The following is an 18,963-nucleotide window of genomic DNA, read 5'->3' as shown; positions in this document are numbered from 1 at the left end:
TTGTTTTCCAGTAAGTCGCGCTGTTTTAACGCAGAATCGGTTCATCAGAGACTGTTAGAAACAGGAGAGGCACAAGTTCTCTCAGCCGCCGACGGGTCTCGCAATGAATCATGGGAGCAGTCAGGGGATTGGCCCCCGTCATGGATCTACCACTAGCGTCTCATCTCCCCTCACGTGCACTGTCTCTGGCCATGTAAACGGACTGCTGGAACGCTGACACAGCGCGCAAATCTCGCGAACTTAGCAACAGATTTGACCATAGAAATGCTAATACCAAGCTATTTCCGGGTCAGGGGGAGGCTGTGGAGGACAGGACGACAAGCGGAGTGATTGCCGGAGAGATCTTGGACTAAACGGGACTGCCGCGTAGGTTGTTTTGTTAGCCACCCCGGTGCATGTGCGCAGCACCTAGCTAGCTGACCGCCGACCGACAGCCCACCCGCTGGTCACATGAAGTGAATTTGACCGGGGGAGGGGAGGAGGGAGGATGGCGGAGCGGGACATGTCGCCGGGAGATCAGCCTCTGCAGGCATCTTCAGAGGCATCAGAAAGTTCTGGGAGACAGAATTCCTCGGATGAAAACGGACACGCTGACAGTCCAGACGAGACTCTCTCCCCGACCTCGGTGATTTACTTCAAGGAGGCTTTAAACTCCTCGAGCCTGAGGTTTGGGAAGGCTGGGTCGCTGTCACCCACTTCGCTTCGACAGTATGACTTCCAGATTGAAAGAATCGACTCAAAGCGCAGAAGTAAGTGCTAACGAACCTTGCAAAAGTCCAGACAATCACCCAGCTAGCAAGCGTTATCCTCCTTAATTACCCGACGAACAACAAACTTAAACTGTGCCTGCTGTTAGCGTTGCTAGCTTGCTAGTGTAGTTAGCTAACTTTGGACTGTCCCTAAACAAACAACTTACTACCTTGTGACTCTAGAAGAGTGACAGTGACTAAGCTAAGGTTAGGAAGATAACACATACCATCAGATCTCTTGTCAAGTTGATTATCACACTCAGATAAGCAACTGTCATTTTGTTGTTTGATGAATTCAGTTGACATAGCTAATGTAAACAAGGTGTGTGGTTGTTTCTGCGCTGGATTTCATCGCGTGTCGTGTTGTTTTGAGAGACTTGGTTCATTTCTTTGCGCGATGCCGTTTACTGTTGTTGTTGTTGTTGGCTTTTTTTTGTTAAGCTCAAAGGTAACATGAACTGGCCAAACGCATTTATGAAAGTTATTCACTGCTTTAGCTGAACAGAAAAAACAAAGATTATAGCGTTGGTGCTTATATTTGATTCCTCTGCCTTATCTCGTAAGTATAAGCAGAGTTAACCACAGACTCATTGGTAAGTAAGTCGGTAATGAGTGTTCCTTGTAGAGCTGTAACAATCAGTTGATAAATCAACCTACTGAAGCAACTATTTTGATAATGATCAATCATTTTTAATTGATTAATCATCGATTAGTCCCTTTTGAAAACATGCTGTGGTTGCAGCTTCTCCGATGTGAGTGTTTGTCTGTTTTATTGTTGTACACAAAATATCTTGGGGTTGCTGAAACAATCGGAATATGTCAGCTTGGGCTCTGAGAAACGGTGGTGAGCACTCTTCACAATGCTTTGTGTGTTTTGTGTTTTTTTTATTAGCTTGGCTGATTTTTTTGTCCAGCTTTTGAAAATAATCTGTGGATTATCAATAAAGATAATTCGTTACTAAAATGAACAGGAAATTTGAGGAGAAAATGGGGGGTCAGGCAACAGAGGTTCACATCTTGAACTAGGGATTTTGTGATTACATGGTCGCTGTTTAGACCACAGGGGCACCCCTGTACTGGTCTTTAAGAAGCATTAGATTTCAAGAAATCCTTTTGCATCAATCGGTGACAGATCAATAATACTGATTAATCTATAAGACCTACAGTATTTCTTTGATTAAATCAGATAATCAATTACTCAACGAAATCCTTTGTCTATTATCACTTTTCAAACATATATGCATTAAGTGGTTTGCAGGCAGTCGGACACCTATAACATGACAGAGCTTAAGTACTGAAGTTCTTAAGGCTGATGGCTACTTTTATTTTCTCTGTTGTAGCCGTGTTAAATGAACACTGGATTTTCAGTTGGTTTGGTCATTTGACCAGTTACAAACGTTTTAATGTTGTGAATTGTGGCTTTTAATTTTGTCAACATGCACCAGGTCTGTGGAATCCTTACCAGAATATGTGTTTGTCTTTCTTTTATGATTTTATAAGAGGCGCATCACTTAGTTTTCCTAAATGGAAAGTTAAAATAACACAATAACCAATTACATCCAGGACATTTGGCCTTATTACCCTTGTTGCTCGCTGCTGTTGGTGTTTTGCTGTGCTGCTGCAGCCCGTTCAGTAATTGCATTGTCAAATAACAGGCTTCTGTTTCAGATCAGGGGAAGCTGTTGATGCTTGAGACACAGATGAGTCCTCTGCTGCATCATTAGCATTGGCTGGGTACCCTGGGGACCCCCACCCCCTCTTTTTTTTACGCATGCACCATCTGCTCACGTGACAGTGTGTTGCTGTACCCAGCACTACTGTCAGCCATCTTGGTCAACACCCACCCAGTGCATTCACTGCGGTGCACAGGCAGTCCAATCAGAGTGAACCGGTGTTAAGCCGACCGGAGGAGGGCTGTGATTTTCATCACGGTGCTCTCTTGCATTTTAAATTCCCAGTCTGCACAAAAGGGACAACAGGGTTGAAGAGGAGGAGGAGGTGGAGGAGGAGAGGGCAGGGCAGCCTTTCTCAAGACAGCAGCGTATTTCACTCAGTTGTAACAAGGAGGAGAGAAGGATGCAGGCATAAAGAGGAGGAAAAGCAGCACCCTTTCAGACACCTGCTGAGAGCTGCTGTGGGGCCTTCCCTGTCTTGGCCATTTCTCCCTTTTGTTTTGATGCTCTTTTCATCCTCTCTCTGATTTCCTCTTCTCTCTGAGCTGTTATTTTTTGGGGCCTTCACTGGCTTGTGGAACAAAAGCTACTACGCCTTTTTCCCTCGGTGGTGTTGGTTTTGCCTCACATCAGCTGAGTCATCATGTCTGATCTGACGCCTCAGAGCGAAACCCCGACTCCCACCACCGACAAGATCACCCAGGCCGCCCGGGAGACCATTTATCTCTGCAACTTTCGCGTGTCTGTCGATGGCGAGTGGCTTTGCCTTCGCGAGCTCAACGACATCTCCCTCACCCCAGACCCAGAGCCAGCCCATGAAGGTAATGTGACTGATTAGCTAAGCATCCGAGGAGGTTTGTGGACACAGTGCGATCTCTGTTAGGGCGTGGTGGTACACAAGGTCCCCAGACGCTACACGTTTCACCAAGTGAACCGTGTTAATGTGTCCTGTTTGAGCTGTGTCATGATGGATTTCAGTGGAGACGGTTTGATATCCCTGAGAGTCACACAGCAGGATGACGCTGCTTGTAAATAAACAAGGGATGGGGAACAAAACAACCAGGAAGTGCAGGTTGTTTTGTCATGAGAATGTATTAGCTTGTAGCAAATGGACAACAAGTATTTGATGGATAGCATTTGGTGTCTGTTTTCCTCAGTCTTTGGAAATATGACAATAGCAGCAGAAACAGGTTTGCATCTTGTTTATTTAAATTTGTTTACATTTTTCTCTCTCACCGAAAAACAAGAGGGGATGCAACTGAATCTGAATGTTTTAAACACGTGTGCAGTTTCTGCACTATGTATTGTGTTTCTATGGTGCTGAATCTGGGAGCACAGTATCTGTTGTATACCGTTCTATACAACAGATACCACAGTGTAAGGAAGAGAGACTTCCTCGTCTCTTGCCACGCCTTCTCTCAGTACAGACCGGGCAGGTTGGCAGGTCCAGGTCAGACTTTTCCTCAGCCAGTTGGCAAATTCATCACTGCAGCCTTCAGCTCTGAGGAAGATTTATGGTCTGCTGTAATGATATTACAGAGAACCATTAGCATACAGTTACAGAAGCATTTGTTTTGTCTGTGTGATGTCTTTACATTGTGAGTTAGATAACTGTTTATTCTCAAGGATGATCAGTGTTTCATTTTTCACTTGGTAATGGCCATTTCATTCCAGCTGATACTGATGTTTTTTTTTAATTCCTCCACAATGTTACCACATGCCTAGCTTCCACCTGTGGGGTTTACCTGTTAAACTGTGAGGCTCGATCCACAAATATTTCAGTGCAGTTTTTGGTAACTTTTATTTTGGAATTCCCTTTTCAGACATGCTGGTTCTTTAGGGTTTTTTGTTGTTGCTTATCAGGGGAACTCCTGAAGGCTTCCTTGTAAAAAGCTGACTCTTTTAACTTTAGTGACCCTCCTATTGAAAGGGGATATCTGATTTCCTTTACTCCTCAGTGCTGGTATTACAGTAACTATGTGAAATAATGCATCTGTGCATTGATTTCTGTTCTGTATTGAATATTAAATCCTGTTGGATATGTTTGGTGTTTATGTGAACCTGGAAATCCTTTTTTTTTGCATCTGAGGCAAAAAGTAAATGATATGAATGTGATATGGACTGAATCAGAAATACAGCTGAGCTGCCACGTTGATGCATTTGGTCTGCAGAAACAGAACAGTAAACAGAATTTTCCTCATTAACCAGCTGTGCACTTTCATCCTGGTATTTAATTGCTTGTTACCTGTAATGAGCAAACCTTTTCTATTAAAATTACAGCCCTGAGCAGATTCAAACCATTAAAGCGATAGTGTATCCAATTTGTGTGTTAATTACCTTTTTGGTTGCAGTCAGTTTGTGTTGAAAGTTAAATCAAAGTTCATGCGAATACAAACGTATGAATGTTTAATAATATAAACAAATACTAAATACTAAAAGACTAAAAGCCTCTGAGTGTCTGTTATGTACTTACATAAATAATGGATTAGGTCTACACGTATAGAAGGATCATACTGAGAATTAAGTGCTAACTGTATTAGGTTTGGCAAATTTTGCTTTTTTAACTGTTTCCTTTTTCAAGTCAACCCATTTTTTTTTAGCTTCACATTAAAAATAACCAAATAGTTTTGCTGTTAGGTCCAACAATCAACGCGTTGGAGTGAATTTCTTTGGTAAACCCACATTACTTTCACTTCCTGAAAAACATTTGATCTTGTAGTATTGAAGGAAACTGACTCCAGTTTTGAGTTGTTTTTCCTCCTGACAGCTCTTGATAAGTTTAGCTCCTGACTCATTCCTGCCGCTGGATCATTGTCTGTGTCGTGACCGTGAGGAATTTTAGGACCATTTCCTGTTTTTTTATCTCTTTTTAGATCCCAAGGATCCCATCGCTATTGAAAGGCTTAACTTGATGAACATGGCCAAACTGAGCATCAAGGGCCTGATCGAGTCCGCCCTCAACCTCGGACGCACACTTGACTCTGACTATGCACCTCTCCAGCAGTTCTTTGTGGTGATGGAGCACTGTCTCAAACATGGGTTGAAAAGTACGTGCATCACACTTCACACTGTCATCTGCTCAAAACCACACGACTGGGGCTGTTACAGGGTCTGAGATGGTGACCACTTTGGTAACTGCTCCTGGTAACTGTTTCTATTTGTTCAGCCCCAGTGTAAATCCACCGTTTGTGTGGTTGTGAGGAATATATTCTATACACCAGAATACTTTCTGTTTAGTGTCTGTTGTTTATTTAAGTCCGGCGTGATGACTCAGTGACCCGCACCGCTTAAAATAAAAATATATCAACAAACATTGTTCCTCAACCATCAGCTAAGAAGACCTTCCTGGGCCAGAACAAGTCATTCTGGGGGGCATTGGAGCTGGTTGAGAAGCTGACGCCTGAGGCAGGAGAGATCACTGCCAGTGTAAAAGACCTGCCTGGCCTCAAGTAAGTCTGTTATATAAAGAAAGGCAGACAGATTCTCATAACCAGAGATTTTGTTGTTATCAGTAAACCTTTACACGTCGCCATTGTTTAGCTGAGAGTTGATTTTATGTGTTGTGCTTCAGTTAAGTTTAAAGTGTGTTTCTATCCACTTACTGCGTTACAGAACTCCTCTGGGAAGAGGGCGCGCCTGGTTACGACTGGCCTTAATGCAGAAGAAGCTCTCGGACTACATGAAGACCATCATCAACAGAAAGGACCTGCTCAGGTGTGTTTGAATCGCACTGTGCTGAGACCCAGTGACGTTGAAAATGAAACAGTTGTGACTGTTCTGCCATGACGGTGTTTCTTTTTCCACCTAAATAAAACGGGGGTTCAGCAGGTTGTGAAAAGCCTTTTAAAGCATTGAGTTCAGTTCCCTCAAAATAACGCCTCATTTCTACCACTGATCTGGTTCCAGGTCATGTACGTTGATATATTAAATTATTAGGAATTATTTTTATATATTTTTTCTTATGTTATTCATGGGCTGGTATGACTGTGAAAAGGGTACCAGCTGAAATGCTGCAGAAGCAGCTCTCTGGTCTGACGGTGACAGTGTTTCACTCTCCGCAGTGAATTCTACGAGCCGAATGCGTTGATGATGGAGGAGGAGGGAGCTGTCATCGCCGGGCTGCTCGTCGGACTAAATGTCATTGATGCCAATCTGTGTATGAAGGGAGAGGACTTAGACTCACAGGTTGTTCTGCTTTCACTTTCGCTTACACCAGCGACACACAAGAAAGGCCAAAATCAAATGGGCCTAATTTTTGATTAGTGGTAACAGGAAGGACGGGTGGAGCCGCCGTACATCTGGGGTCTGACACAGTGCTGTGGCATTCATTTTTTACTTCTTGCTCAAATAACTGAAAATACCAGATGAATTTAAGCACTGGATTTACGGTTTTGGATCACTTACGGTTAAGCGTTTTAATCCAGATTCCTCTTCATTAAAATTTTCTACAGTGTGGGTTTAGAACGAGCAGAGAGTTTTCCCAAACTGCTCAGGAATCTCTGCTTCATGCCCTGTTAGGTGTCAATAAGGAAATGAGGCCAGAAACACTGAAGGGACTGGCAGGCTGCCAGTTTGTCATCAGCTTTCTGAACCAGTTTTATTCTAAGTACAATGAAGTGAAACCTGTCCTGTTACAGACCTTGTGTTAATTTGAGGATATTTAAATAACCTGAATGCACCTAAACCAGAACAAAACTCTTTTGCATTAAAATGTAATTTGACACGATGCATTAAAATGCCCCGCACACCCTAAAAGGCCGAAGTGCACACATGGACAGGGATGTTTTGGGAACGCCATGTAGTCATGTGATTCTGGCACGTGTTGTGCTTTTACATCAGAGCTGTTTTGTGGTTTCTGTTGTCACTGATTTTCTTTTTCTTACTGAATTACCTCTACAGGTCGGGGTGATTGATTTCTCAATGTACCTCAAAGATGGTGGACACAGTAGTAAGAGTGCAGAGGGGTGAGTGCTGCTTCCTGATCTGTGACCAACAGTAGTTAGAGTGAAGTCAACAGTCTGGGCCTGGAGCAGGGTTTTCTCACATCCTCTTTCTGTCGTTTGGTTTATTTTTATTGACTGGCCATCCAGTTAATGTTTGTCAGGGATTTTGCTGGTGTCAGGGATTCAGTCACTTATTGTCTAAATGTTAAGAAGAAGAAGACACAGTAGATTAGTGTTAACCATAAGGCACAATTTATGAGTTGTTGTTTGCTTTGCTGAATTTTGTGAGTAAAAGAATGAAAGCAAGTTATAAAGGAAGTGGTTATACAGAAGAAACTGCAGGTACATCAGGCACCGGTGCATCAGCCACTTATCGAATAAACCGCCAGTTTTTTTCTCGATTAATTATTTGGTTTACCAAAATGTTATTAGGTATTAATTCAAACCAAATGCTATGATTTCTTTTCTCTCATCTTCATCCATGTTTCATTGATCTCTCTCTCTCTCTGCTCCTTCAGTGACGGTCAGATCACGGCGATTCTTGATCAGAAGAATTATGTGGAGGAGCTGAACAGACATTTAAGGTTTGTTCTTTTCTCTCTTCACCTCTTTCAGCTGCTCGTTGAGCTCAGTGGCTAACGGGATATTTCCGTCTGTTTATAGCGCATCAGTAAATAACCTCCAGGCCAAGGTGGACGCTCTGGAAAAGTCCAACACAAAGCTAACAGAAGAGGTGAGTCTCACAGAGCTCATCTTCAGAGACAGTGTTCCATTTCTACACTGATGCCTTTTCTGAAAAATGTGGTCCTTTCTGCTTCACTGCACAGCTGCAGGTGCTTTTTTTTTGTTTACAGAGCTGTTGTTGACTTTTGTCTCCTCAGCTTGCAGTGGCAAATAACAGGATCATCACCCTACAAGAGGATGTGGAGAGGGTAAAAGAGGAGAGCTCATATCAGCTGGAGTCCAGAAAGGTGAGCAGATCATCAGCTTTACTGTAATATTGAATATACTTCACGTTTTAGTAGTTTTTATTTGCCTTGTAAATTTTTACTTGTGGGCAGAAAAAAAAGAAAGAGAAATGATTCCTTGTCAGAAATAAAGAAGAGAAAGGCGCCTCCTCCACGATACCACTGGTACCTCCATGACTGGTGGAAATAATAATGTGACTCAGGACTTAGTTGCTTGCTAAGCAATATTTAACATGGAAAAACATGTTTCTGGCTCTAAATTTAAATGTTTTTACAACATGCAGTACAACTGTAATGAACGGAAATTTCAGATTTTTGTTTTTTTATATATATTCTTTTGTCATCAGGCATTAAGAAGCGACTCAGCAGCAGACGGACAAGCACTGGGTGAAACACGCAAGCAGCTCAAAGAGGAAACTCTGCTTCGACTGGTGCGTTTGAGGCTCTCAGTGATGGTTGTTTAGCTTTAAGTGAGTCTGTTTAGACATGGACTCTTTTGCAGAACTACAGGTGTAGTTGTAAATGCTGTCACAGTTTATATCTGCTGATAAAGTTTTATAGTTACTGGAAAGTTTTATAGTTACAAATTTCTGCACTTTAATCCTGAATTTCCTGCATTTTCAACCAAGACTTGTATTTTTCTCATTGAGAAAGTCTGAGCGAGCTCTCAGTGTCCTCTGGTCATGACGTGTTCCATCTGAAGTTAAAATAAATGTCTGCGCAGGATGTGGAGAAGGAGCTGGAGGTGCAGATCGGGATGAAGCAGGAGATGGAGCTGTCAATGAAGATGCTGGAGAAAGACATCTGTGAGAAGCAGGACGCCCTGGTGGAGCTCAGACAGCAGCTGGAAGACCTTCTTGCCATCAACCAGCAGCTTAGCCACAAGTCACAGGTAGTTCTACGTTTCTGATCCTCCAGACACATCAAACTTCAGCCTTTCACTGACAAACTACATGCACTGAGTTATTGTCATCGACTTGAGGAAGGACACCAGTGGACTAACCTGGCTCATCTTCCTCAGAGTGCAGATGCCGGCTCTAAACAGAAGAGTGAAGTCATCGCTCGCCTGGAGGAGAAAATAAACCAGATGACAGGGACCGTAAAACAGCTGGAGACCAGGTGAGGACACGCTACAGTTAGTACTTAGAATAATTATTACAGAAGACAGACGACAGAATGGTATCGCTTACCTACAAATATCTTACCTTCCTGTTTGTCGTTTTTCTCCTCCACTTTCACTATCATTATTTTTTCCATCATTTATTTATCCTTTTTTTTTAAAAAAAATCAGTGAGAAACATTTGGTGAAGCAGGCCAGAAACCTGAATTCAGCAGCAGGGAAGCTGCTCCAGCTGCAGCAGTAGTGAAGCCTCTCGGCTCCTGCCCGCTTTCATAAATACAAACATACAACCCTGCCTAATATAGAAATAACCAAACTAGGATGTTACCTTTTTCTGTACGATGCTCCTTTGTTGTTCAAAATAAAAACCATCTTCCCACAATCTCCTGCAGTGGCTCTCCAGCATCAGCTTTGAGTAGTGTGGACTGAATCGATCCTTTTAGCAGCCTTCAATCCTTGTGTTCTCTGACAGATGTGTTCGCCACATCAGAGTTATACTTTTATTTGGTAGGAATTTCTTAAAAATACCCCATTAATACTTTCTGGCAACGGTGAGACGAGTAGATGGCATGGTGTCTGAGAGTCCGCTGTGGACAGTGTTAAGATTTGATGGACTGATGCTGATTTATGTGCCGATGGACACATCCTGGATATTTTGGCGGTAGTGGACTTGCTGTAATGTTATGTTCCGAAGAATTCGACCACTACCAGAGACTCTGCTTGAATATTTTCAGCCAACAAAGACTGACAGAAAAAGAAAAGACAGAATCTGAACTGATGTCTAAGGGATTGATATCCAAGAGTTTTGTTGTTATTTGGTGATGCACATTCAGGTGTCGAAGGCCAGAACAGGAGCAAGATAAAGTAAGAAGAAAAGGGCAAAATTAATTTTTAATTAATTTTGAATTGTATGTGAGCATAACATTGGTGTAAACTGTAGTAATCATTAGGCTAATAAAACAATAAACAAAAACAGCCTGCTTCATCTTCTTTGGCTAAAGTTTCCATGTTGTCCTTGTTTGGTTTCAGTCTTTAGATCTTTTTATCATGTTTGTGTTTTTTTTTTTCTTTCAGTTTTGTATTTCAGACCCTTTCTTTTCTCAACCATATTCAGTTTTAATTTTTTCATAAGTTTATGTTCACCCGCTCACCCCACACCAGATGCAAACAGGCCGAGAGAGAGAGGGATCTGGCTTTAGAGGCCAACCGGCTCTTCAAACAGGAGTTTGGAGACAAAATTGAGAGTCTGCAGGTGGAAGTGGAGCAGCTCAGGAAACACAGGTAAAGTCAGAGAAAATGGTAATAGGATATGCTGAAAAATTAGTTTTAAATGCGAATTCTTTTTTTCTTTTGGACGTTAATCATCAGTTGTTTCCTGCTTCTTTGTCTTTGGTTAATTTTTTGCTTCAGGTCTAATCTGGAGCAGGAGCTGAGAAAAGAGCGAGAGCGAAGGAGTGAGCATCATCTCAACACCGCATCCAGACAGTCCAGCACTCCTCGGAGAGAGAGGAGGAAACCCCCGGAGAACATACCGAAAGTACGTCTGTGCTCACGTTTGTACTGAAGTAAATAACAGTCGAAAGCCAAGGCAGGCCTGTGTACTTCATCTTTGTACATCATGAGAGTATTTTTCCAACAGCATCTCCCAGAATCTCCATCAGTCAAAAGGGAGAATGACCAGTTAGCCAGTGGACAGGAGGACAAAACCAGTCTGAGCTCCAGTTTGTAAGTAGATTAGAGTCTATAGTTCTAGAAAAAATCATTGATGTTATGGAAAAATACGGACTTTATGTCTCATTCCTCTTCATTCAAGGTCCTTGTCGCATCATGAGGATGAACAGGTGAGGATTTTACCTTTGAAACAAACGTGCAAACACTAAGTGCAGACAGGATCCATTGCAGTTCATAAATATAGCACCTCAGTGTCATATTGATGTTTAATTTTCTGCAGGACGAGTCATTTGTGGAGATCAGTCAGCCCTCCATGTGTACGATGTGCGAACAGGACGACTCCCTCCTCAAGACAAAGGTACAATGATTTCTCACTAAAGGTTTACGGTAGTCAGGGTGTTTAAATAGCTTAATTATTTATCAATTTTCAAGCCTGTTTTTTATACATTTTAACTCAAATCAAAAACAAGCCGGTGACCAGATTAGCTTCGATGCAATGTTTGAACAGATTTGGCTGACAGTTTTATTTTTGTTTGAGAAATTGATTAATCTGCCAGCTGAAGACTCAGCTGACGGTCTCTGAATGAATCAACTGTGGCGTTTTAACCCTGTTTCTCTGTCTCCAGAAACAGTGTAAGAACTGCAGCGGTGTCTTCTGTGAGAGCTGTGTGTCCAACGAGCTGCCGTTACCTTCCTCCATTCTCCCAGAGACTGTGTGCGTCGCCTGCTACTCTCTGTTACTCCAGCAATACGCTTCAACGCCACCGTGAACAGACTCGGACACATGGAAACCAGAGGCATTGATTTGTAAAACTGGCACTGCTAAAATGCACTTTTTGACTTCATGGCTTGAAGTGTGACGAAAGATCCGAGTCCCGTGAGTACTGAATTCTGTCGGACATTTTAATTACTTTTAAGTCAGCAGTGTCTAAATGCGCAGACGTGGGACATTTAGTTTTGTGTGTGTGCAGGTTTTCATTTTAGTCAAATACTGCCGTAGTCACAAACCTCTTTTCTGTTTGAAAGTGTGTGTTGCGCTGCTGTGGTATTTTTTTAAAAATGAAAATCTGCACTTACACGGCTGAAAGTGGCGCCTGGTTGGACATTACTGATGTGACAACAACAAAAAAAAAAAAGGACAGGAACCATCTCATTTATTTGAAAACTGACTTTCCACAGTGTCATGTCCACTAAGTGGACTATTGATTAAAAGGTCAACTGACAATATTTTTAACCTCAGTTTTAAAAGATGAAAAAGGAAAAACTGGATTTTTCATAACAATTTAATCACAAACAAATGAGAATATGACGTGTGTGGTGGTTATCAAATTCTACCGTGCACAGATGAAGCATTAGGATTCAGGGGAACACTGATATAATCAGCCATCACAAATACTTTTGACCAAATCCACTGATTTAAAACATACGTCAGTGTTTTTGGTTAAGACTGTAAAAAAGCTTTTTACAAATTATTTTCACAAAAGTTTAGACCAGGGATGGACAAATATTTAATATCACAATGTTATGATGGCAAAAATACTATATATATACAGCATCTAGTCTCTTATCCCAGTATTGTTGTGTTCGGACTTTAGAAGTGTCAAATGAACAGTTCAACAGTTGCGAAATATGTTTATTATTATTATTATTTGCTTTCTTGCCGAGAGTTAGATGAGATGATTGATACAACTCTCTTGTCTTGTGTTATGAAGCTACTGTCACACGGAGAACTGGTTCTGTCCAAAGGTAATAAACTCTGCCTGCAGGCACCTCTGAAGCTCACTGACGAATCCGAATAAAAACCAAAGTGTGAAAACGGCAGGTTGAGGATTTATGGGGACAACGTGAGGGACTGTTTCCCGGCTGGGATCAGTTACTTCCTGAAGTTTGCACCTGGCTTGACTTGAATTTGTGCTATTTTTACACTTAACACTTAAATTCTTGCATATATTAAACAAACAAGCTATAAAGTTTTAATTAGTGAGCTTTATAGATGCCAGTAGGTATATTTTTTTATCTTTAGACAGACTCAAACTAGCTGAATATGCTGGGTATAATATTTCTTTGCTGTTTATGGCATTAGCAAAACTAAAAATCACTTCAGAGTCTGGTTTATCTTAGTGCGGCATTTAGATTCTAGGCTGGATAATCTAAGTTTCTGTGGGCATCTGAACATATTATGGCACTTTTAAATGCATGGCTCTGCCTGGTTGGTTTGAAGTGGACATATCAGTGCATCTTTATAACAGCTGTTTTTATGTTCTGTTGATTTATACAAAGAATTAGTAGCTGAGCAAAACCAGTTAAACCTTACGTTTTTCTTGTTGGAGCTAATTAACATGTGAAATGGAAACGCTTCTTAGATCAACAATAAACTTTTATTCAATTTTACCAGCATGTTACTCTGGATTATTTTAACCCATATTTCATATTTGAGCAGTATCCTGATAAGCCCTCAGAATTTAATCCTCAAGTCCTCCTCTGTAAGCAAAACCAAAAACTCTTTTCATAAAGTATCCCAGAACATTTTACAGTGTGTAAGATGTGATTAATCCTTCCATTTTTTTTTTGAGTACAGAAACATAGTTTTCAATTTAAAAAACTGTGTAGTAAAAGTGGGTAGCTGTTAAAACACAACACACCCAACAGCAGTTTTACCAGCCAGAAAACTTTAAATTTTTCAGAGAAACTACCAATTGTGTGAAGTGTGATAATTGGAACCCAGCTTTACAGCGATCAATTAAATTTTAAAACATTTAAAGGTTTTAAATATTTGACTTTTGTCTATATATATTATTTGTCGTATAATCTTATGGTTACACCATGGTTCACTTCACTGAAGCCTCACTTTGACGTGTCTTCCCGTTTACTTCCTGAAATATTTCTTCTTACAACATGTTTAAACTGTTCTTAGCAACTGTTCTTTAAATGCTATCAATCTTTAGTAAAGTTACTCATAATACTAAATCTTTATAATCAGTTCTGTTAAGTCACAGAAAACTGTGATGAACTTCCTCTGGTTAAATGAAGACAGGTCAGACTGTTTCTTCAGGTTGTAACTGGTAATGTTTATTGTTTGTCAGGCTGGAAAATAAATACAAGAGCCCAATGTGTGAGTTTGGCATCCAAGTGTCAGCCTTCACCTGTCAGAGAAAACACAATATGGTTAAATCACATCTGGAGAAAAAGTAACCTTGACAACATCTCTCCTGTTTAAAAGAGCAGTACACCCACTAAGGTTTCTATAAGAGGTGTGGTATTCTGTCTCCTCTTTAGCCAAAATGTGCAAGTCCCTGGATCTAATTCAGTGTTTCTCACCTCCCATCACTCTGATACAGAGTTCAAGAATAACTCCACGTATCTTTCTCCTGGAAAAAAAAAAAAAAGAAAGACGTGATGGTTCAAATTCTTACAGCAATGATTAGAATTGTTATGCTGCAACATATATCATAAGTTTCTAATATAACACAGACCAGAAAGACTGGGTAAATATCTGAAAACTTAAGAAGCAGTTTCATACTTTAATACCTGATCTGATTTTTTTCCCTTTTTGAACATTAATAAAATACACAGACTACAAAGAAATTCCAATCAGCATCTGGTGACCTATATACTTCCTATGTTGTTAAACCGGCCTACATCTTCTGGTCCTGGTCTTCAAGTCTCTCCAGCAGTCTCACCTATATACTGCCTGTCTTTGGACATGGCGACCGCGGCGTCCTGGTGGCAGCTGAAGTAAACGTCGGCCTCGCCGCTCGGCCTTCCATCAGGACCGCATTCAATCAGGATCTTGGACACGGCTAAAGGAGAGAAGAACTGCAGGAGAAAAACAAACATGTAACAAAATCACGTCCAACTGTCTTCAAATACAACAGCACAGCCAGCTTCAACGTTTCACTGCGTTCATTATGCTCATTTTTACCTTCACAATATCTTCCCCAGACACCTGGAAAGGAAGACCTCTCATGTGGATGTAATGAACCGTCACAGCTAAGCTCTGAGCGAATCCTGATGGAGCAGATACATCACTTTGCACTAGGATTGAAGTGTGTTTAGTGACAAGAGAGCAAAAAATGCAATTATCTTAAAAGTCTTTTTTAAAATAATATCAAAATAAATACCATTTTATTTTGGTGAAGGAAACTGAAAAGTAATGAAATATAATGAGCTTTGAAATCCACTCACCAGTTCTGGAGTTGGTTTGTGAGGCAGAGACAGTCCTGTTCGCTGGCTGAAAGCTGCTCTGAGGAGACGCTGAACTCGTCTTCCTCCTCCAGTTAGAATAAATCTCTTCACTCCTGCTGGGAAACACCTCGATGTACCTGCAATTTTCACAAGGAGAAGAGACGCTAGTAAAGAATTTAAAAGAAATCACTTACTTGTGCTTCTGAAGAAAAGTGTGCTCATACTGATCAGTAAGGTTCAGGTTCAGGCCTGTATCTGCAGCATCCTACCGGTTTCCTATGATCTCTCTGTCTCTCTGTAGAGCTTTGTCAGCTGCTTCCCGGGAGGAAAACTGCACAAAGGCCTCCCCCGAATTCCTTCCTCTGTGGTCTGTGACGATGATGATCCCATTCTCCGTGATATCCAACCCTGAAAATTAAACCAAGATTCTGAGCTTTGCTTTACCTATTAAAATATATTTAAAGGTTGTCGTGGCAGTTTAAAAGGGGTTTTAAGTAACACGTGAAAGGTTAGATGAGCTGTGAAATTTGTTGTTGATGTGTGCCACTAGAATCATTAAAAAATAATTTCATAATCTTAAAAAACGAAAATGTAAACTGATCAAAGACATTTGAGTTTAAACAACATACTGAAACCTAAATGTTTCAACTAATTTAGTTTAATAGTTATGAGTTTAATTATTATTGATTCTATTGATTTATTCTGTCTTAACAATAAAATAATTGTCATATCAAGGCAAAGCTCAGTGGCACAGCGACACATATCCAGTGTTTCCACTACATTCAGAGGTGAGAGGAGTTTGAGGCAGTTCACCTGAAAAAAACTGGACGATGTCGGCCTCAGTGCAGGTGAAGGGGAGGCCTCTGAGCCGCACCACCCAGGTATCAGCGGGAGGCCGGATGGCTTTTTTCAGGATGGTTTCAGCATCATTGTCTGTCACTTCATACACTGCAAACACACAGAGCAGGACATGTGCATTTGTTTTCATACTGTCTATTCACTACACTCTGTTCACCCCCAGCTGTGATGTCAGATCCTGAACAGCTTCCTTCCAGGATCTACACACGATTTGAGTTTTGCGAAGAGACAAACCTTCGACGTATCGTGGGCCGAGGTACTGTCGGTGCTTCTCCAGAGCCTTGCTGACGTCCGCCTCATGCTCCATCTCGATGAAGGCTCGTCCCGACGCCCTCCCATGTCTGTCCACAGTGAGGTGGATCCCCTTCACCCCGTCACGGATCCGGCACTCTGAAGAACAGCATATCATATAAGGACATGAGTCTCGAAGGTAGCATCTTTTTAAGTATGACATCAACATCAAAATGAATTATTTACTGGGCAATACTTGATAATATTAACCAGCTGCCATGTCAGTGGGGCTTCACATCTGGAGAGAAAATCCAAAGTCTCACCGGAAAAGAACTGCAGGAGGTCCTGAGCCGTGCAGGACCACGGGAGACCTTTCACCAGCACTATGTACACCTCCTTCTTCTCTGGTTCTGATTCAGACTGGTAGGCCGGCAGCGGCGGGTACTCGTCCTCACATCCTGCCTGGAACACGAGGTATGAAACATTTTAGCTTCCTCTACCGTCAATTGATAAAACTGCACATCACCTGCAATTGTGTATTGTTGTATGCTGTGTATGCTTGTTGTATACACAAGTACTGATATTGTCTTGTCTTGCTACACACATTGTCTTCTATGGAGGCTTTCACTGGTTAACCACTTCAGCTATCTATTGATTATACACTCAACGAAACCTTTATTATTCTGATTATTCTTATTATTCTTTATTATTCTGATTATTAGGAACTGCACACCTGCTTATTCATGCATTTATCCACTCAGCCACTCGTGTGGCAGCAGAGTTGTGCATAAAATCCTGCAGATACAGGTTCACATCAGACATCAGACATGCGGGAAAACTGATCTAAGTGTAGTTACTTTCCACCACAGCTCCTCTGAACTCCTGTCCCCTCTCTCTCGTCTCACCTGTCTGAGACTCACCTTGGTGCAGAGGCTGAACCGGCTGGTTTCCACCGCGGACCGAAGCTGGCAGAGTCTCTGCACACAGCCGGTCCGGGCCGCTGATGTCCACGTTCGCTGCTGAATGAAGCCGCATCTGCCTGACAGCACGCCGCCTCTTGTTGTGACGCCTACCGGTAACGTTACCTGCCTGGCTGCGACACACCGCTGCAGCAAAAACAACAGAGACCTACAGTTACGGGACATTTTAGGCTAACGCCCGCCTCAGAGCGGAAGTCTGTGGGCGGAGGTGAGCAGGTATCTGACGGTCAGAGCTTTGTGCTCCTCTGAATTTAGCCAGTTACTGTAGTTGGTTACCAGTTTAGCATGAAGCCAGGAAGCTAACTGACTCACGTGGGTCAGTCAAGGGCAGAGCTGTACCGGCACCGTGAAGTTTGCAGCGGCGTGCTTCCTGTTTCTGTTTTCCAAAATAAAAGTCAAAACATCAAACGATCACAATTTTACAAAGCTACTAAATCCTGTAAAGTGTGTTTTGGTAAAATAACACAAACACCACTACTGCCACTTTTTAAAACGTCTTTTATTATTTATAATTTTTTTGAGTATACACGTTTACTTCTCTTGTAGTATAGAATAAACAAATTATAGTTGCAGGTCTGAGGATCCTCACATTTCCATTTAACAGCATAAATACACCGCTGCTGTATTTTCAGTTTTAAACCTACTGAACTACCCATATAACACCCCAGTGAACTGCACGTCAACGTCCAACTTCCCTGATCAGTGCAGAGCAGTTTGGATTGGAAGGGCCACACAGGATGTGTTGTTGAAGCAAACTCCTCCAAACTTGACAATAAATTTCTCCTTCCAGTACTTCCGCTCTCTCACGCCGCTCCTGTTAATGTTTTATCTACACTGCCATCTAGAGGTTTGGATGTCATTTAAAAAAAATTAAGTGTGTCATGGCAATTAAACGAATTTCATTCCTCCAGCTCATCCAGCCACACAGAGGAACTTTAATTCAGGCTTTGGGGCAGTTACAGCTACAGTCACAGCTCAGAGATGCTTATCAGGACATACTCATTTAGATGCTGCTGAGCCCTCCGACTCTGAATATTGTCTCCCACCACATGAGTGCTGTTACACATCAAACTGCCTCGAAGACTGAATCTGTCAGTTTATAAGTAAGTTTAGGTTTCAGCTGCGGCTGGAGACTGTTTAATTCGGTTTGATTTTAAATGGATAAAATGAAATTTGAATCATGTTATAGGGGGAAAAGCTCATTACAACAGGACAAAAGATATTTTACAGAAATATTAGGTGTGTATTTGATTGGTCTTCTTAATCAAGCTGTTATGCATTTTACTGCCCATAGCTTAAATCCTTTGCCATGTTGAGCTGTTTGAACTTACTACTCACTTAATTATATTTGTATCTTTACGCATTTTTCATATTTTACCCATATATATACTGTTATTGAATTAACAGTTCTTTGTGTGTCTTTTCCTCCAGTCATATTCTGAATTGGGCGCTAGCCGTCTTATTTATATCCGGCAAAACATTTACTCAAGTGAAAGTGGAAGTAAGAATCTTACTTAAGTAAAAGTACTAAGCTTCAGTACTTCCTCCACCACCGCCTGACAATGAACTGACCTCTCGGTAAACT

The 18,963-nt window shown here is 41.5% G+C and overlaps 2 protein-coding genes across 4 annotated transcripts; one reads left to right on the top strand and one right to left on the bottom strand.

The window, feature by feature from the left end:
• Positions 1-249: 249 nt before the first annotated feature.
• Positions 250-12,244, top strand: rufy3 (RUN and FYVE domain containing 3). Of its 3 annotated transcripts, none has more exons than XM_041042178.1 (18): positions 250-749; positions 5,296-5,469; positions 5,754-5,871; positions 6,035-6,136; positions 6,484-6,607; positions 7,322-7,386; positions 7,884-7,949; positions 8,029-8,098; positions 8,247-8,336; positions 8,681-8,764; positions 9,058-9,225; positions 9,355-9,452; positions 10,615-10,734; positions 10,864-10,990; positions 11,093-11,178; positions 11,267-11,294; positions 11,405-11,482; positions 11,751-12,244. In XM_041042178.1, the coding sequence occupies exons 1-18, from the start codon at positions 488-490 to the stop codon at positions 11,892-11,894; spliced, it is 2,004 nt and encodes a 667-aa protein (XP_040898112.1). In that variant the 5' UTR covers positions 250-487; the 3' UTR covers positions 11,895-12,244. The 3 variants fall into 3 exon arrangements, with proteins under 3 accessions (XP_040898112.1, XP_040898114.1, XP_040898113.1); XM_041042179.1 differs by lacking the exon at positions 250-749 and adding an exon at positions 2,948-3,243; XM_041042180.1 differs by lacking the exons at positions 250-749; positions 10,615-10,734; positions 10,864-10,990; ... (2 more) ...; positions 11,405-11,482; positions 11,751-12,244 and adding exons at positions 2,940-3,243; positions 9,625-10,427.
• A 1,927-nt stretch (positions 12,245-14,171) lies between these two features.
• grsf1 (G-rich RNA sequence binding factor 1) lies at positions 14,172-17,710 on the bottom strand. The gene is made up of 10 exons (XM_041042181.1): positions 17,319-17,710; positions 16,722-16,860; positions 16,402-16,557; positions 16,123-16,257; positions 15,579-15,717; positions 15,310-15,446; positions 15,047-15,159; positions 14,805-14,940; positions 14,443-14,492; positions 14,172-14,267 (listed from the first exon to the last, which is right to left on the bottom strand). The coding sequence occupies exons 1-9, from the start codon at positions 17,541-17,543 to the stop codon at positions 14,449-14,451; spliced, it is 1,224 nt and encodes a 407-aa protein (XP_040898115.1). The 5' UTR covers positions 17,544-17,710; the 3' UTR covers positions 14,172-14,267; positions 14,443-14,448.
• Between the last annotated feature and the right edge of the window lie 1,253 nt (positions 17,711-18,963).

The sequence above is a fragment of the Toxotes jaculatrix genome, chromosome 7 (assembly GCF_017976425.1).
Source record: "Toxotes jaculatrix isolate fToxJac2 chromosome 7, fToxJac2.pri, whole genome shotgun sequence".
NCBI classification, from domain to species: Eukaryota; Metazoa; Chordata; class Actinopteri; family Toxotidae; genus Toxotes; species Toxotes jaculatrix.
Note: the sequence above shows the minus strand (reverse complement) of the source record. Positions and strands in the feature narration are given on the sequence as shown.